Genomic DNA, 18,949 nt, shown 5'->3' on the forward strand with positions numbered 1-18,949 from the left:
TTATTGGATACAACTTTGTTGCTAAAGGTTGTATAGCTGAAACAGTGATCGCTGCAGCGCAGATAAAATGGCAGTTTTTCTATAATGATGTACTTCACAGCTCCAATACACCAAAAAGTCATTTATTTGGGGATTTCTCGAAGAAATATCTTTGAGAAGAAAAGAAATGTCTGACGGGGATCCTTTTATGCTTAACTTACACTTTAAAAGTTTCCCTCCTCGACATGCTTCTCAGGATTAATCATTTCTTTTTAATTAAGCAAAAAATTCCCCGGTCAGATATATTGTTTATGCGGAAACACCAATTGCTGTGATATCAAATGAAATTTGCTTACTACATTTAAGTGTTATTAATATACACCTTGTTTCAGGGAGATTCCTTTACCAGCTTGTCAGAAGCACCTCAAAAGAGTCTTTATTAATTTAGTGCAATTAAATGAAAGAACAATAGTCGACCTAATTATTTACCTTGAATTAGACGTCGTCTTTTTGTCGAACTAAATAGACATAGATTTTTTTACGCTATTTTAATTAAGTTTCGCACGGCAAAAATGAGGCGTCTAATCTGGGCCTTACTGCACGTAAGTTCTAAAAAATGGCCGCATCTTAATTAGGTAGATTTTTTTCCGAAATATTATTTTACAATTACCAGAATTCCGGGTGTATCGTCAAATATGTCCGAAACGAAATATATAATAATAGAATAGATTTTCCAGTGAGGAGAAACATCTCGCAAAATATTGTGAAGCATTTAACTATATTTGTCAACTGAGAGATTTTCTATGTTCTTTATGTTTCAGTATATTGAAACTCGATTATACTACGCACAATCCCCTGTACTATATCAGTAGATGACGATTTAGTTTAAGTTAAAAGTTTGGACTATATTCAGCATGAAGCTACGCATATGTGCAAATATTTAAAAGCTTAGGTATACGCGTGAAATTGCAGCCTAATAAAATTGTTTGCTATTCATACACTTTTCATCCAGATCTCCTACTTAGAAGTTCTTGCCTTCTGCTAGATTAATTTTTGACACGAATAATTTGTGAGGAATTTATTTTTTATACAAATATAGGTACATATTTCATTCTTAGTTTTTTTTAAAAAAGACTTTCGAGGGAAAAGTCGCGATAGTATTGTTTGACATATAGCTATTTTGGTAAGCAGAGTAAATACAAATACATGGGAGATTCATATACAAAGCATATTTTGCACGCCATGGTTTCAATTAACTCAGTGAATTAACTCAGTGCTTATCATGCTTTTAATAAGCTATTTTTAATATCGAAATATCTTGCGTACTTTTTAATTAATTTTTTGGAAGCTTTAAAAAATCTGCTATTTCCCCTTCTCCCACCTTGGAGAATTCTTCTCTTTCTGGCAACTTTGAACTATCTGAGAGCCTGGTAAGCAGTGTCTCGAAAGTGGAATGAGTAATTCACTTTAATAATGAGGTATTTTATATAATTCGTAAGTAATAGTTCCACATTAAGCCTACACATAACATCGCTCTAATTCAATCGCGATAGCACAATGGTTTGGTTTCAGCTCAGGCTCATCGTCTTTTTAAGGTGTTTAAAAACAATTACTTTTATACGCATTATATTCACAAAGTGCGGGAAAATGTGGAAATTAATCTCCTATTTCAACCCCCGTAAATTATTCATGATAACATAATATAACTAGTCGTTAGCCCGTGGAAAATCCACGGGTTCGCCCGTCCTTTAAATTCACCTGTCGCAACAAAGTGGACAAAAATATATCGCATTTGGTATTGGTGCGCATTATAAAAATTTCGTGATTCCGTTACGGGACGCGGCTCTCGCGGACACACAGACAAAATACGGCTATTATTAAAGAGACTAGCCGTTAACCCGTGGAAAATTCCACGGGGTCGCCCGTCCTTTATATATCGCATTTCGTGTTTCCGCCACGAGACTCGCCTATCGCAGACAGACAGACAAAATACGGCTATTATTAAAGAGATAAGTTTGTTTTTACACAAAAACATTGTTTCTTCTTCGCAATTATTATTATGCACAGCATTTCCTTGTTTTATGTTTGTTTTTCTGCTCAAAGAAAAAGACGGAGTCGACATTTACAAAACCATTGCATCTTTAAATGGCAAGTAAACAAATGGTATCTGTCACGGTAGAACCATGTGACATGACCACGTGTTATAGATACATTATGTTTCCGCATGACCATTTCTTGTTTGGAAATTCCTGAAATTTTATTAAAGCAAGATCTTGTCGTTTATAGCACAAAGCCTTCGTGATTGTAATTAAATTAATTAATTAATTAAAAAAGGAATTATGTTATTTTGAATTTGTGAAACAACGCCTTCATTCTGGAGCAAGACAAAAAAAATTGAATAAGATTCCGCAGCAAAGGATAATATGTGCTTGAAACTTAGATTAAGTGAAGGTTTAGCTGGGTGTTCTGGCTGGCGTTTCCCAGAATGCTATGCAAAATTTCTAACAACAACAACGACAAAAAAATTAAATAAACGACGATTTTTGAATACATTGGTGTTTTTTTTAGTTTCAGAGTTTTACAATTCCTCTCCAACTTTCATATCAACTTTATCTCTTGAAAGTGACTCCATTAGTTTCTGTTTGTATTAACGCCACAAAGAACCACGGGAATTGTGATAGTAATGTATTAAAGTAAGATTATAGTATCAACGATGGAGAGTGCGAAACTGAGTGACTTGTTCAGAGCGGGACTGAAAACATGCAATGAGAAAATGTCGTACGTCATTATGTAACTACTGCTCTGACAATATTACAAATGACAACGAGCTGGTAACGCAAAATTTAGAAAAAAACTTATATTATCTTTTTCTGCGTGCTTTGATCAATACAACTGGTACTTCTTTCTCAGCTGTGTAATACAATAAGCAGGGGGGGGGGGGGGGCGTGTTATTAAACGGGTGGGTCAGGATGTTAGCTAGCTTGCGTCAATGATGGTAAGTAAATACCAGCAAACACCCTGAATGTAGGAACGTTCAAAACAAAAAAATTGACCATCAAGAGCTGATTCATTGGAAGAAATAAGTAAGCGGAGCGGGGGTGGGGTGGGGCTAATAAGGTGTGGGTGGGTGTTAAAAAAATCTGAAAATTAATAATTATTAAGCACCCGAGAGTAATGACATTTTTACTTCATTAAAATATTTGACATTCTTCCCACGTATTACCAGCAAACTTTGTTTTTGGGAGTTTACCCTGATCTGGCACATGCACATTGAAAAAATTAATAAGTTTTTCCGTCGTAGATGGTCCAGTTTTGTAAGGTCGGTATTGCTGAGGGATTGCAGGAATCTACGGCAGGTGAAATCAAATCTGAATTTTCGCTCACATTGTTCCCGGTTGCTACAGACTTGTAAACGTGTAAAATAAAAATTTTCCCAAACACAGAAATAATAGAACGCGAGTAAACTGTAATATTATAGCTATAAGGTTTATAAAGGTGGAACAAACAACATAACAGTCGTAAAAAAATGTATTTCTTGAAGTACCTTTCTTGCGATATTTTTTTCCCTACAGCATGCAGGTTAAAAAACAAAACAATTACATTGTTTTTCAAGACATTCATATTTCTTTTCAGCCATTTAATCTTTGTAGGATTATGAAAAACAATGAGAAAAGATACACCTGTTTCAAATTAACAGAAGAAAAAATAATCAACGCAATTTAAAGAAATTCATAAAACTCTTTTACACAATTGTCCTAATTAATTCGAAGCGGTGTAAAATAAAAAATGGTAACCAATATAACCTCGCAAATAATTCGAAGACATGATCAGTAACAACACGTAACAGTCCTGTGTAAACTAATGAATAAGAACACAGGTTTTCTCAAACTAATTTATACTCGAACACAGTATATAAAAAAGGGTGACAATATAAAGATTTACATTTTACATACACATTTGAATTTTATAAAATTCATTTTTCAGTTAATCATGGTACGTCTCATTTAATACTTAGGATCCCATGTTTATTATATTAATATACTGATAATTTATTCGTTGTATTGCTCGTTAGTACAAGTCCTTACATGATCCCAATACAATGAAGACGGCATTCTGGCATTACAATGTTCACAAGTATACAAGTTATCACGTATAGAAATGCCTAAGTTTTCCATATAAGTTGGAGATCTAACATTTTGTCGCAAATCAGGTGTTGACTGGTTACGTTTATACACTGGAGAGTTTTCTGTGGGAGGATTTCTTTTTTCTTCTGTACCATGTCCTCGTTTTACTTCTGGACCATCAGAAACTACGATTTCTTTTGGCATATTCATCCATTGCGGGCCAGCCATAGGAGAATTTGTAATATAAGGTTCCGATGGAGGTGGACCACGACCCTAAAATAATGGTAATATTGAAAAATTGTCCGCCCTTTGAAACTTAGTTTTGATATCAATGCAAGAAAGCACAGAGAGCCTGGCAGTAATAAGAATACTCACCAATGGTACAAATTGATGTCTCTGATGTTCGTCCAATGGCTCCCTTGCATAACTTGATGATGCAGTCTGTCCAACCTGCTTTGAGTTTAACTGAAAAAAAAAAAGAAAAAAAGTACATTTTTCAAACCACCCTTAATAACAAGGTCAAAATATTAGCTTAACCTTAATAGACGAAAGCTTTCCATTTTTTTGCAACAATCCTAATCGTGTAAACATGTCAAGTTTAATACAAAACACTTTAAATCTTGCAGTTACATTTTTGAACGAAAAAGTTGAGGTATATATATATATATGTATGTACGGCTTTGTGCTTGCGTTATAAAGAGAACCTCATGCAAGTAGAACCAGCAAAATAAAAAAATTACAAGAAGATTTTTGAATTTTTAGTTTAGTTCAGGTTTAGAAAACTTACTAGATAGGTAGTTTTTTGTTGCACTTTAATAATTGTTTAAAACTAACCAAAACACTTTGTAAACATAGTTATCTTCAAATATATTTATTGCAATTGTAATGCTTAATTCTTTTTAAGTTTTTTTTAAATTTATGACCCTTAAAAATGCATAAAAAAATTGAAAAAAAATATATTTTGCTTTATTTTATTGGGTAACTAAATCTAGAACAATCACAAAAATTATTATTACATACCTCTCTTAGCTTATCATATTGACTTTGTATAATGGATTTGAGTTTTGTATTTTCCTTCTTACAGTTTTCATAATCTTGAAGTTTCGTACGACAATTGTTTAACTCATTTTCCATTTCATCCATTTCCATTTTAAATTGTCGAGCCTCATTATTAGCTTGTGTAAGCTATAAAATTGATAAATAGATAAACAAACAAGTCTTATAAAGTATATAACATATAGAACTAAGTCATATATATATATTTTAAGTATAACTTACTGCTGTTGTCCAGGATGCAATTTCATTAGATTGTACTTCATTATTCTTATTTGCTTTCTCCACTTGGTCAACAAGATCATTATGAAACTGCTTCAGATTTTGTATTTCACTGTTACTTTTCGATAATTCTAAATTCAATTTGTTATTTTCCACTTCCAAAATTTTATATTTTTTTTCCATCTCAAAGATTTCAGCCTTGGCAGCATTGAAGTCCGAGATTTTGAATGGACCGCTGGAAAAAGTACCCAAACCAGAGTCACACTGGCTATCAGCTGAGTACTGTGATGTTGGCAAATTTACAGGTTCAATGTCTGGTCCAACAATTGACATTACATCTGTATTTGTGCCCTGGTCATTGCTCAAAGGTATTGTGAGAAATTCTGGAATTTCATCCTCCAGTCCTTTTAACTGACTAAAAAAGTTTGTTTCGTCCTCATTATATGCCTTAATAAATCTCTTTGTTAAATCTGTGGTTAGGGCATCAAATTTTGCTTTTAAATATTCCATCACATTATGCTTCTGAATTAAATAAGACTTTAGTTCTGTGTTATCTTTCTGCAGAGAACTAACTTTTTGTTGAAGTCTAAATAGTTCTTTGTGAATAGAGTTAAATCCAACTTTTTCATCTAGTAATTGTTCTAGTCGTCTATTTTCTTTGAACTTTCTTTCAAGCTCCAGTTTTAGAGAAGAGACATGTTCCTGTGTTTGATCTAACTGTTTGATAATCTCTGCACCCTTCTTGTTTTTCAACTCTTCATTCCATTTATTTATCAGCATACTGTTTTCTTTGAGTAACATATCAGTTATTCTTTTAACTGAAGAGTCATAAAAAATTTCAGCTGCATTCTTTGATTTATTCGAATTTATTCTTGAAAGTCGATCATTAGCATCATTAGCATTATTCCTCCAATGGTACAACTGTATACTAAGTTTACGGTTTTCTTTTGTCAAAATTTCATTTTGCTGTACGAGCCATTTGCTTGCATCAACAGTTTGTTTACTGTTTAATTTTGTATCTTCTAACTCTTTTGACAATGCTTGAATAACAACCTTGTGTCTTTCATTTTCTGCTTTTATATCTTCTGTGTTTGGAAATGATTTTTGTGCCATTTCAATGTTTTCTATTTAGTCAGCTAGCTTACCTAGTTATCAATCTTATATTCCTAAAAAATGAGTAAATCATAACATACAACATATATAAAAACAGTTTGCTTGGTAAGTCCTGTAATCTTTAAGATACAACAAACTTATTTCCCGGTGTAAACTTCTGCACGTTTTCTTGGAGGTAGGAAGGGAGGGACCCAAGTTAAGTTTTTTTTTTTGTACTTACCATATTATGGGAAATTCTTTAAAAAAGACACAGGTCCGCTTTGCACGTAAAATTGATCGCTGGTATGAAGTAAATATAACAGTAATTACCCTTGAAAATGATTGTTTCTGGGACTTTCTCTTCCTTGTTTTGTTTTTACTAGGATTCCCTTTGCAAGGTTAATTCCCAAAATTAGCGAGGAAAAAGATAATCGAGACAAGTCAGTTGGCAGCGAGAAGCGTAAACCTCGTTCCCATTTTTTTTTATCTTTTAGTGTTTTATATATATAGTTGCAACCTCGTTCCCAGGGCAAAAGGCCCTGGAACAGGCTGGTCACATGATCGCTTATAACTTATGATAATTTTAACCCAAAAATAATTTATGAACAGTTTTGCCCTGTAGAAATTTGTGTCTGGCCTGCGCGGGAGTTTTATGTAACAAGAGTACAACAAATATGGCGGCGGTCGATTTATTTTATCGTAGTGTATATTCGTACGCACTTTTGCCCATTTTTGAGTACGTATATGTTCATCCGCTATTCGTACGTAAAGTGCTTTAGGGTTAGGGTTAGGGTTAGGATTCTTTTTCCTTTTTTCTACGTATGAATAGCGCTACGCACTAATAATACGCACTTTATGTCATATTAAAGTGCGTACGAATATACAGTTCCTTATTTTGTAGAGTGGATAAAAAGACCAGCTACAGTTTGCACTAACTTTAGGGAGGCTTGTTTGAGAAATATGTTAAAAAAAGACACCATTTTTAGTTCTACATGATTTCAAGCAAATTTATCTTAATAATTAAGTTGATATATGTGAGGTGTCTTCCCCAGCAACTGATAGTTCTAGCTGCCAGATTACCGTCCAAATTGCGTGAACGTCTTAATTAATAGCTAGTAACCAATGTATCAATGTTGTTAAATTCATTATCCTAATTGGGCACTGTGATATCTGCGTTGCCTCTCGCGCACGCGGAGCTTACATGCCTTCCGACATCGCCTTTGCTTTTATATTTTGTTACGGATCTGTAGGTCATTGTTTAGTAGATCGTAAGATGGACCTGAAAAGTAAACATATGTTTTGAATCATCACACTGGCGCTGCGAGTTTATCTTTGTTAATCCTGACGAATCTCCCTACATACAGGACAATTTTACTTTTTCTACTTCCTTTGTGATATCTAGAACGATATTATTCAATTATTTCTGCTTACCCACTTCGAGAGCTAGCCACAGAGACGTGTTGTGTTTACATTATGGCTAGGGCAGTGGACATCAGTTGTCCTCCACACTTTGATACAAATGGCGACGTTACTAGTCTAGGCACCCGCTGGAAGAGGTGGAGAAATGGGTTTGACCTGTATTTAGTAGCTGCAGGTATTACCGATAACACCCAGAAGAAAGCTCTTCTGTTACACTGTGCGGGTGAAGATTTACGTGAACTTTTTGACACGTTACCTGAGCCAGAGGCCGCAGATGGCCAAAATGATTATGTTAAAGCATGCACTGCATTAGATACATATTTTCTTCCGAAGAAAAACAAACGCTACGAACGTCATGTATTTCGTACATGTGCCCAAAAGGAGTCAGAATCTATCTCACAATATGTCACACGTTTGCGAACACTGGCGAAAACATGTGAGTTCAGAGACATAGATGACGAGATAGTTGATCAAGTTATTGAAAAATGTACATCACGTAAACTCCGAAAACGCCTTTTAAAGGAGAGTGAGTTAACTTTGGTAAAACTATGCGACATTGCAACAATAATGGAAGCTGCTGATCACCAAGTGGCACAGTATACCAAATCGACTCTTAGTCGCAACCAAGAAGATGAAGATTCTGAGCAAGATGATGTAAATTTTATCTCAAGAAAGATAAAACGCACCGGTCTAAGAAAAAGTGGAATTGCTAAAACACCACCTACAATTCACACAGGACCGTCGCAGAATAATCAACCGTACTGTTACCGGTGTGGTAAAAAAGATCATCGTGCAGACAAATGCATTGTTACAAAAGGAAAGTCTTGTCACAAATGCGGAATACAGGGACATTTTAGCAATGTATGTCGATCAACTAAGGCAACTGTTCGCTATGTCACTGCTGATACCTCCTCCTCGGATGATGATTTTGTGTTAGCCATCGACAATGACCCTAACTGTCCCAACCATAAAAATTCCATGTACCCAGTAGATGTAGATGGACAACGTGTCAATGTGCTCATAGACAGTGGAAGTACCATCAATGTAATCAGCAAAAGCACCCTTAGTGCACTAAAATTAAAGTCACCTATCCTTCCATACCACAAGAAAGTTTTTGCTTTTGGTGCGTCGTCACCGCTCAAAGTTAATGGCTGCATATGGGTTGTCGTTGGTGCTGGAGAGAAAGTCGTGTCTACCAGATTTGTTGTTGTACCACAATCTTCTGTCACCATATTGGGTGTGGAAACTGCTTGCAAATTGGACCTACTCCGAGTTGGCCCAGGTGGAACCATGAACGACAAGGTGAACCACATCTCTACCTCCGAGGACGGTGTATTAAAACAACTGCTTTGCAATTATGGTGACAGGTTTGAGGGCCTTGGAAAACTGAAAGATGTCAACCTCAAAATCCAAATAGATCCCACGGTAACTCCAGTCGCACAGAAAGCCAGACGTCTACCGATCCTAATGCAGCAACAACTGGACATGGAATTAGAAAAACTCTTAGAACTCGGTGTCATCGAGCCCATAGAATCACCACCATCATGGGTTAATCCCCTTGTGATCGTACCTAAGAAAACACCTTCTGATGGCATACGTATGTGTGTTGACATGCGTGTTGCAAACACCGCAGTCATAAGAGAACCGTATCAGATACCAACTCTGGAAGAAGTGCTGCATGAGTTCAACGGGTGCACAGTGTTCACAAAGCTGGACCTGAACAAGGGATACCACCAAATTGCTCTAGACGAGGCTAGCAGAGACCTTACGGCCTTTGCAACACACCGTGGTATATTCAGATTCACAAGGCTGATATATGGAATCGCCTCTGCCGCTGAACAGTATCAACGAGAATTGGAACTTGCACTATCAGGACTATCTAAAGTACGTAACATCTCAGATGATATCATTATTGGTGGCACTAGTAATCAAGATCTACTGGATCGCATGCAATGCGTATTTGAGCGTCTCCGAGAGAAAAATCTCACAGTAAACCTAAAGAAATGCGAGTTTCTGAAGACTGAGCTTATCTACATGGGTCACAAGTTGTCAAAAGATGGAATTGCACCGGATGAGAGGAAAGTACGAGCTATAGCTGACCTCAAACCACCAACTAATGTGAAAGAATTGCAATCCTTTCTCGGCATGGTGACATACTGCTCCAAATTCTTATCACACTTCTCAACTGTGACTGCACCATTGCGTCAACTACTCAGCAAAGACACCAAATGGAGCTGGGGTGATGCGCAACGACAAGCGTTCAATGATCTTAAGATCATGCTGTTATCCAGTGCGACACTTGCTTACTATCAACCTAACGCATACACCGAAATCTTTACTGATGCATCCCCTGTTGGGCTTGGCGCAGTTATAATGCAACGTCAGCCAGATGGTATCTTAAAACCAATTGGATATGCCAGTCGCTCACTACTAAATGCAGAAACAAGATATAGCCAGATTGAAAAGGAGTGCTTGGCTATCCTATTTGCAATAGAGCGGTTTCGAATCTATCTTTATGGTATAGAATTTGTTGTTAAAACCGACCACAAGCCGCTAGTGACAATGTTCTCCCCTCGTAGGAAACAGCTTCCACCACGCATTGAACGCTGGGTTATGAGACTCATGCCATACGCATTCAAGGTTGAGTATCACCCAGGCAGAACCAATGGAGCAGATTACCTGTCACGGTCAAACCCGATGCAAGACAATACACCATCGCACCGAATGACTGAGGAATTTGTCAACTTTATTCAAAGTAAACAACTACCAGTTGCCATACCAAAGAAAGACATTCGTGATGCACAGAATGATGATCCTGCCATTGCCCTCATTAAGAAACACCTTGCATCTGGAACCATTCCAAAATTGGATGTTATTAGAGAGTATTATCCCTCACGTTTGCAACTATCCATTGTCAATGACATTCTCATGTTTGCCAACAAAATTGTCATCCCGCCAACCCTGCGAGAAAGCATCATCTCCATTGCACATGAAGGACATCAGGGACAAGTACGCACAAAACAACGTCTGCGGAAAAAAGTATGGTGGCCACGCATGGGCTCCTCGGTTGAAGCCCACATTAAGTCATGTCATGGATGTCAAGTCACCGCTGGTGCACAAATCAAAACTCCAGTAGTAATGACAGAAATACCTGATTCAGCTTGGTTGATGTTGGGTTGTGACCTTTGCGGTCCGTTCCCTACTGGTGAACACCTGCTAGTATGCATTGACTATTACAGCAGATATCCCGAGGTAGAGCTTATCCGCCGAATAACTGCTGCTAATATCGTTGACAAACTTCGTAAAATGTTTTGTCGTTATGGTGCGCCAGAGATAATAGTGACCGACAATGGACCACAATTCCGGAGCAATACAGATTTCGCTACTTTGATGAAAGAATTTGGGGTGGAGCACCGCAAAGTTACCCCATATCATCCTGAGGCAAATGGTGAGGTTGAAAGGTTCAACAGAAATCTGAAGAAAACCATCCAAGCTGCAATTGCTGAAAATCAGAACTGGCGAACTGCCCTCCAGAATTACCTATTAGCATACCGTACCACACCGCACGCAACCACTGGTGCCACTCCTGCAGAGCTTCTGTTTAACAGACCGGTTAAAGACAAGCTACCAGCCTCAACCACAAGTTCCAAAAACACCATGTCTGTCGTTAAAAACCGAGACCGCATCCAAAAAGAGAGAATCGCGAAATATGCAGACAAACGCAACAATGCTCGCAGTCATGTCATCCAACCTGGGCAAAAGGTTCTCGTGGCCAATCAGTCAACACATCGCAACAAATTTACCCCTAGATGGCGCGATGAACCTTGTACTGTTACTGCTGTAAAAGGAAATGCAATTTTCATTGAAGACGGTACAAAAACTATGATGCGCACTTCCTCTCACGTCAAACCCTACTTCATGCGAAATAACCAGCGGTGAAATAAACGACATCTTCAACAACCGACAGTGACAACCGATTCTGCAACAGAAAGCTCTGATGACGATTTTGACCTGCCACCAACTGTAAACGACCCTGGGAACGAAACCGACTTGACGTCATCTGATGATACCGTTGTCACAGAAAGCCCATCCAGTGACGAGACCATTGCGTATGGCGAGGAAGAGGTGAATGATGAAGAACTCTTCGTTCCAAATAGAAACACACGTACTCGAAACGTTAAACCACCACCTCGTTTCAAAGATTTCGTTACTGCGTAACTACGAACACATGAACTCAACTAGCCAGTTGTTGTGCTTTGCTGGTGCACATAGTCTTATGTTGATATTTAATTCTACTAGGAACCATTTTGTTAAGTTGGGAGAGATGTGATATCTGCGTTGCCTCTCGCGCACGCGGAGCTTACATGCCTTCCGACATCGCCTTTGCTTTTATATTTTGTTACGGATCTGTAGGTCATTGTTTAGTAGATCGTAAGATGGACCTGAAAAGTAAACATATGTTTTGAATCATCACAGGCACAAAACTCAATGTTCTTATTCAATGTTTGAATCTATTTTTTATAAATATTTTGGTGACAAGCTAGCTGTGTTTTTTCATTAAATCCTATATTCTAAGAAACATTTTGATGGCTAAAAGCCATGCAGTTGACCTTCATCGTGACATGCTTTTTTATAACCCCCAAACCTCTTTTGCAAATCAACAAGAAAAATAATGCAGGTGGTGAGCGTCCATTCCAAACTTTATTTTCAGGTGGAGTCATTTTTTGAACTTGAAATTAAAATAAATATATAACTTGCATGTAATTTAGATTTAGAACAAATCTCGGTGTAACTACTAGAGCAATAGTACAAAAGTTTTTAAACATAATTTGACTTTATTCATCTAAGGTCTTTAATTTTTTGGCTGTCGATTTTTCCAATTTTTTTTGGGGGGGTGCACAAGAATCTCATAAAAACGTGAACATTGGATCTTGTGTATATACGTAGGCAAATATAATTAGCTTATTTGATATAGTAACCTGGCCCATGGAATGTGCATTAAGTGAGGCACTAAAATGTAACTATGCTGTGCTTTTTTGGGATTGTTTTTTGCATGAAGAAAGCTCTCACAAATTTTATACTTAAGGATAGACTCAAAGAATGATTTTGCATTAGCTAGGTTTAAGAATTTGAGCAATTTAAATCAGTCTTGATGAAGGTTTTGTAAAAAAAAATTCTAAATCTAGACCAAATAAGAACAAACTAAGATTTTTTAACAAATTAATTATGCGAATATAGACAAACTAGTCGTTAGCCCACGGGTTCGCCCATCTTTTTTATACCACATTGCGTGCTTCTTGCTATTGCGCAGCTAATCTACCATTTTGCGTGACAGACAGACGTATACAGGCATTATAATATAGATATAAAAATATAAATAATATGAACAAATTAATTATGCCAATATAGGAAAATCGAAACGAGAATGAAAAAAAAAAAAGTTCAGTTATGATATTAATCATTATGATATTAATCAGTTATTAATTTCGATCACCCTCATTGTTATTAAAATTAGTCACCTTGTTCCCCAGAGCAGAGTAAGCAGGAAAAAAGAATTGGGGATAATCGAGATTGAAGGAATTTGACTTATAACTAAAAAATGACATTTGTTGATTTTTTCCCGCTTCGCTCCGCAACAAATACGCGCTTAAATATGTCAATTGGGCTCCGCTTCGTTCCGCAAAAAGGTCCTCTATGCTGGCAAGCGTAAAATTGTACTCGAAACGGTGTTTTAATCAAGAAAAATGAATTTCTAATATAGCGGATAACTGGCCTTTAGTCTTTTTAAAACATGAATAAAAAAATCGCGAATCTATTAAAGAAACGCTCGTTTCTTTTAGGGAATGAAAACAACACACATTGCAAAAAAAGGTTTTTAAAAAACAATACAAACAAAGGAAAGAGATGACTTCTTCTATGAATAAACAAACATTTTTTTGTTTCCCAGTTAAAGAAATCTAGGAGGAACCCAAGCTGTAACGGCAGCATTTGATTTCAAACGCGCGTCAGCAGCTTTTAAATACAATGAAATCTCCCAATAACTACAAGGGACATTCATTTGAGGATTAAAAAGTCACTTTACGAGCCCCAATACGCAAAACCAAACAGCCAAATAACTTTTTTTAAATGTTCCCAGATAAGAAACATTTGCACTTGCTAAAATGGCAAATGAGCTTCGCTTGCGCTCAGCTCGTTGCGTTCTCTGGCCTAAATTCGCATTACAATAAGAATCAGCTCATGAAAAATATTCTGGAATGCGATAGTTTTCTAGCAACCTCGGTCCCAGAACGAAAAAGCAAGAAAAAATAAGATGTCAGGAATTCTCGATCGTCGTTGCTACTATTTTCATTCCACAGCGAACAAATTGAAAATTCGTTTCCAGCAAAAAAAGTGAAGCCTTTGTGACAAAAAGACAACATAAGTTACAAAATTACAGATAAAAGTAGAGATAGAAGAATGTATGTTCTAGCGCAAACGCACGCACACGATGCATACGCCACACACGATATCATCCCAATTAGGGAAATTCCCAAATCCGGCAAATCCGATATAAAATGGCAAATCCGGTAAATCGATATAAAATGGCAAATCCGATATAAAATGGCAATTCCGATATCATCCTCAAATGGGTCATGCGCAATATCGAGGGAATATTCCAGGCTCTAACGAACAATTGCTGAAATTAGCAATTTGAGCAGGGGGGATTCCCTATTCAAATCCCGACCGCGCTAGAAATGTTGCTGATTGAAATAAAAAATTCATATTATGAAGATGAATAAACACACCATAATAGAGTTACGTAATATCGCAAAAGGCCGTGGGCTCAAGGGATGCTACCGACTCCGCAAAGCAGATCTTGTTACTTTATTGGAGACACACCCAAGACCCGTAGCACGCCCAAGACCCGTAGCTCCTCCACGGCCCGTTCCTGCTCCAAGACTAACGGAGGATGTCCTGCAATATGCTTGGAGGCCTCCCAAAAGACTTCCAGTAGCGGGTGATGCACCACGGAGATCTCCAAGCAGGGCAGGACAACAAAAGCCGGTCAGGCCAGTGGCTTTACTACCAACAACAGAGGCTATGGACGTCTTCGAGAGACAGGAAATGTCAAGAAGTCGCTCGGCTATCATGGAGGGAATCAAGGGATGGTACAACTGGCTAATGCACGCTGTTCTCAAACTTATAAAGGAGGGGGTCAATAGCGCATATACAACGTTTAAACGCAAGGTGATGAGTCTCTACAACAACGCAACAGGTGCGACGCTTCGTGAAGAGGTTGAAAAAGAGGCGCAAGAAGACTTCACGCCGCAGGAACATAAGCATGCAGTAGTAATAAGGAGTGAACATATACAGTTTTCGCTCCTTCCACACCTTTACCCCCCAAAAAACCCGCTTTCACCACTTCCATCACCACCCTATCCAAAAAACAAGTAAAAAACGAAATCATATTATATATGACGTCATGCGTGAAATCATAATAATAGTATACAGAATATGATTAAAGGGAAATTCCCTATATGCTAGTAACCAACACAAAATCATATTAAATGATATATAATAGTATATACCCATATTATACAGAATATGAGTAAGGGAATTTCCCATACTCAAAAATATGACCACACCAAAAATTTTACTGATAGATCTTAGTGTATAATAATAAGATGTCCGTTAATGATCACCTCATAACGCCTGATCGAAAAGTCCGTGCTAATTCATGGACACTAATGTTAGTACCCGATCATTTAAAGACACAGGAAATGTGTACTGCCGTAGTTCGTGAATATCCCTGGACATTATTGTTAGTACCCGATCATTTCAAGACACAGGAAATGTGTGACCGAGCAGTTCGCGAATATCCTAAGATCATCGAACATGTTCCGGATCGTTTCAGAGCCATGGTTAGCCGAAGCCTTTAAAAATAAATGACTGAGTATTGCTATGAATGTGGAATTGATCTCAATCAATATGATAGATGCAAGTGTGGACGCAGGCTAATTATATGTGGGAAAATGCTGTGTTGGCAGCACTATATAATGTATATCGCCTACAACGGTGGGTGGTGTACTTGTGAAAAATCCTTGGTTGGCCCTGGTTATTATAATAAAAGATGTTCAAATTCTATAACGACTCCGTAGAGACAAGGGATTTTCACAGCAAACCAACAGTACTTGATATTAACGATGTTAAAATTGAGAATATCGTACTTAGCGATCCAATTAAAGCCAACAAAGGCAAGGATGAGCGCTTTGTCATTGATTATAAACATAACAACAAGATATCATCTTTGCTAATCATAACACCGAGAGGCCTATATAGCAATGGTGCATCCAGATACGATGATGGATATTCGCTTACCATGTCATTTGATATGCATCATCAAGAATGGCTGGAGAAATATCAGATCATCCTAGCCAGGATCGAGAAATTGTATGGTAGTGAGTTCACAACCTCACCTGTTAAAAATGGTAGATATATTAGTACCAAGGTCAAGGAATGGGATAGCAAAATAACCACTAATTTTTATAACAAATCAGTACCTGAAAAGCAGCCGTGTGAATGTACGGCTATCATCAAGCTATCCAGCATTTATCGACAGGGATCTAAAAATTATCTGCAGGTCGTTTTGGAGGAGTGTAAATACAAGCCTGTTAAACACCCCTTAAGGACACGACATCTTATTGATTCAGATGATGAAGAGGAATCGTTCACTGTAGTGTAATAAGCTTGATAGATTTTGTATGCAGTTGCATACAAAATAAACAATGAACGATCTGAAAAGAGAAGCGAGAGAGCTGGGTATACGTGGATACTTCACCATGAACAAGGGTGAAATTATAGCCGCGATCCACAAGATAAAATATAGAGATATAGCAACGCAAACCCTTGGGCCTTATTGCAAGCCATGCTCAGTTATCATGGCTATAAAAATACTCGATGAGTACATCAGAAATTTAGAGGCAAAACAAAAGCGACCCATTATATATGATAATGACCTAGTTTACGCTAGTACAGGTGAGGTTGTGGGTATCGTCTAATTTGTTCATTAACAAATTAGATTATGAATATTTAGGTGGTTCATCTAGGTATTTCTTACATATTGAGCAGGCTGCAAGTTTTTTAATAGTTCTTCTCTGGCTTCCTGTCTTCCCTGAGCAACTAATTGATGCCTTTCTTGTTCATTGATCGTTTCCACGATCTTTTTCGTACGTTGGCAAATCTGTTCCTTTAGCAGCATATATTTTTGCTTCTCTTGCATAATAAGGGTAAATTCATAATCACTTATCACTCCATTCTCTATGGCCTTCGAAATCAAATCAACGATGGAGTTCAGCTTCGTTTCCGCTAATAATCTTATACTATCATGCTTTTTGCGTTTATAAATGAGCTTCTTCCCACCTTGTTTTATGGCTGTCTGCCCCAATCCAACAGCGATGAATATCCCACCCATTGCCACTGCCAGAGGTATTCCGATCCCACTCAACATGCTTGCAAACACCGCTCGTGATCACGCTTATGGCGAGAAATCCGTGGTCCATATAATGGATCTACGTTCCATGCATTCCAATTTTTTTCGACAGCTTTTCACGTTGTTTAACTTCATTTCGTAGGTATTGTTCCACTTCTTCAATTTTCTTCAGCCGATAGACCTGACTTTCGTTATTCTCTTGCTCAGGCGCACTTGGTGGTAAGCTCGAGTAAAGTTTTGTAATATCCGACATTTATTGTATAAGCACGCACATCGTTAGTCCTACGAATAGAACGTTCTTATCGTGGTGATACTCATCCGTCAGCATGAATTGTAACATGTCTGTTAAACCTTTAAGGGGGAGGTAAACAGGGTTATCAAAACTCCATATTAACATGTCTGCCCAGTTATTTAACTCTTTCGTTTCAAGCATAGCCAATATCTTGGATTCTTTTCCATGAAGAAGGCATCTTTCCTCATCGAGTTGGTGGCAAGTGCGTCTAAGCCGCTGGTAAACATCAGTATTGTAGAAGCTGTCATGATTTCCCTCGGTAAACATTAACTTAGTATTAAAATTATAACCCAAGAGCTCTTGCAGTGATTGATCGAATATCGCAACGTACCCCTTATTAACTCTGATTCTACATACCCCGTTCCTGAGTACGAAAAGTTTGATTCTAACCCCTGCTTGACTGTTGATGATACTCACCAAATCCTCAATCCTATACAGACCCTTCTCAATCAAGATGAGCGCTTCAAAATGTCCAACATTAAAGTTCCCGTCATCGGGCGCCGATTTGTAAATGTTGATCTCATTCTTTTTTTTGAAAAGGTTCAGATACGTGGGTCTAAGGCTAATCGACTTCAATGCGATCCTCGCTCAGGTATTCATCAAATATCGTAGGGTTCTCTATATCAGTTATATATAGTTGCTTCATCTTTCTTTAAAGAAACATGAATATATATTCATACAAATCAAAAGTGAAATATGTCCCCAATCATGGCAGGTACCTGGAGCAGTTAAAAGGCTCTGATCTCCTTGTGCAATCTATCGTTGTTGATGCGAAGGGCTCGTCATTTAAAGTAAAATTCCCTGATATCTTTGTTGACTATGTTTTCCATGCCAACCCTCCGGTTGATAAATGGAAAACACACCCTTTCGGTCTCTGGCCAACGCAGCTAAATTTCGCTGTATTTTGTGCAACATCAGGTTGTGGGATATCAATGCAACACCTAAGGTCTCCATTACCCCTTATGCGTGCCGTTTATCAGTTCCATGTGTATTTTCAAATCAGGAAGATTCTAGAGGAGCTTGCAATCCCCCTACCTGGCTCCTCCCGATTTAATTCCACGAACAATCTGTTCAATATGGAAAAAATCAGGCAACTGGCACGTGACTTTGGAGTATCTCCAAATGAACACGATTGGAAAAATGAGACAATTTTTAGCTCCTGGAAAGCGAGGACTTCCCCGGTGCAGGACCTAGTTACTTCGATGAAAATTCGTGGTCGAGGTGGATAATCGAAAAATCAGAGGGTTTAACTCGCATTGGTATAGAAAAGTTATCCCAAAGCGTTAGATATTACGCTCA

At 37.6% G+C, this 18,949-nt stretch overlaps 2 protein-coding genes across 3 annotated transcripts; one reads left to right on the forward strand and one right to left on the reverse strand.

Moving 5' to 3' along the window:
* Nucleotides 1-3,857: 3,857 nt before the first annotated feature.
* LOC130647257 (uncharacterized) lies at nucleotides 3,858-6,866 on the reverse strand. 2 transcript variants are annotated; one of them, XM_057453045.1, is made up of 5 exons: nucleotides 6,712-6,866; nucleotides 5,382-6,544; nucleotides 5,124-5,288; nucleotides 4,479-4,568; nucleotides 3,858-4,376 (listed from the first exon to the last, which is right to left on the reverse strand). In XM_057453045.1, exons 2-5 carry the CDS (start codon nucleotides 6,489-6,491, stop codon nucleotides 4,029-4,031), a joined length of 1,713 nt encoding a protein of 570 aa, XP_057309028.1. In that variant the 5' UTR covers nucleotides 6,492-6,544; nucleotides 6,712-6,866; the 3' UTR covers nucleotides 3,858-4,028. The 2 variants fall into 2 exon arrangements, with proteins under 2 accessions (XP_057309028.1, XP_057309029.1); XM_057453046.1 differs by having other exon boundaries at nucleotides 6,801-6,848.
* On the forward strand, nucleotides 6,718-12,107 carry LOC130647453 (uncharacterized protein K02A2.6-like). The gene is made up of 5 exons (XM_057453316.1): nucleotides 6,718-6,773; nucleotides 6,854-6,930; nucleotides 7,583-7,756; nucleotides 7,873-11,760; nucleotides 11,857-12,107. Exons 1-5 carry the CDS (start codon nucleotides 6,718-6,720, stop codon nucleotides 12,105-12,107), a joined length of 4,446 nt encoding a protein of 1,481 aa, XP_057309299.1.
* Nucleotides 12,108-18,949: the final 6,842 nt, after the last annotated feature.

This window comes from Hydractinia symbiolongicarpus, chromosome 6 (assembly GCF_029227915.1).
Source record: "Hydractinia symbiolongicarpus strain clone_291-10 chromosome 6, HSymV2.1, whole genome shotgun sequence".
Classification (NCBI taxonomy): domain Eukaryota; kingdom Metazoa; phylum Cnidaria; class Hydrozoa; order Anthoathecata; family Hydractiniidae; genus Hydractinia; species Hydractinia symbiolongicarpus.

Excerpts from the sequence above, each read along its gene's own strand:
- LOC130647257 (XM_057453045.1), bottom strand. The coding sequence starts at position 6,491 with ATGGCACAAAAATCATTTCCAAACACAGAAGATATAAAAGCAGAAAAT. Across the intron at positions 5,289-5,381 it reads TTGCATCCTGGACAACAGCA|CTTACACAAGCTAATAATGA; the intron begins GTAAGTTATACT and ends TCAATTTTATAG. Across the intron at positions 4,377-4,478 it reads GACATCAATTTGTACCATTG|GGTCGTGGTCCACCTCCATC; the intron begins GTGAGTATTCTT and ends CCATTATTTTAG.
- LOC130647453 (XM_057453316.1), top strand. The coding sequence starts at position 6,718 with ATGGGAAATTCTTTAAAAAAGACACAGGTCCGCTTTGCACGTAAAATT. Across the intron at positions 6,774-6,853 it reads GCACGTAAAATTGATCGCTG|GATTCCCTTTGCAAGGTTAA; the intron begins GTATGAAGTAAA and ends TGTTTTTACTAG. Across the intron at positions 6,931-7,582 it reads GTCAGTTGGCAGCGAGAAGC|CTAGTAACCAATGTATCAAT; the intron begins GTAAACCTCGTT and ends CTTAATTAATAG.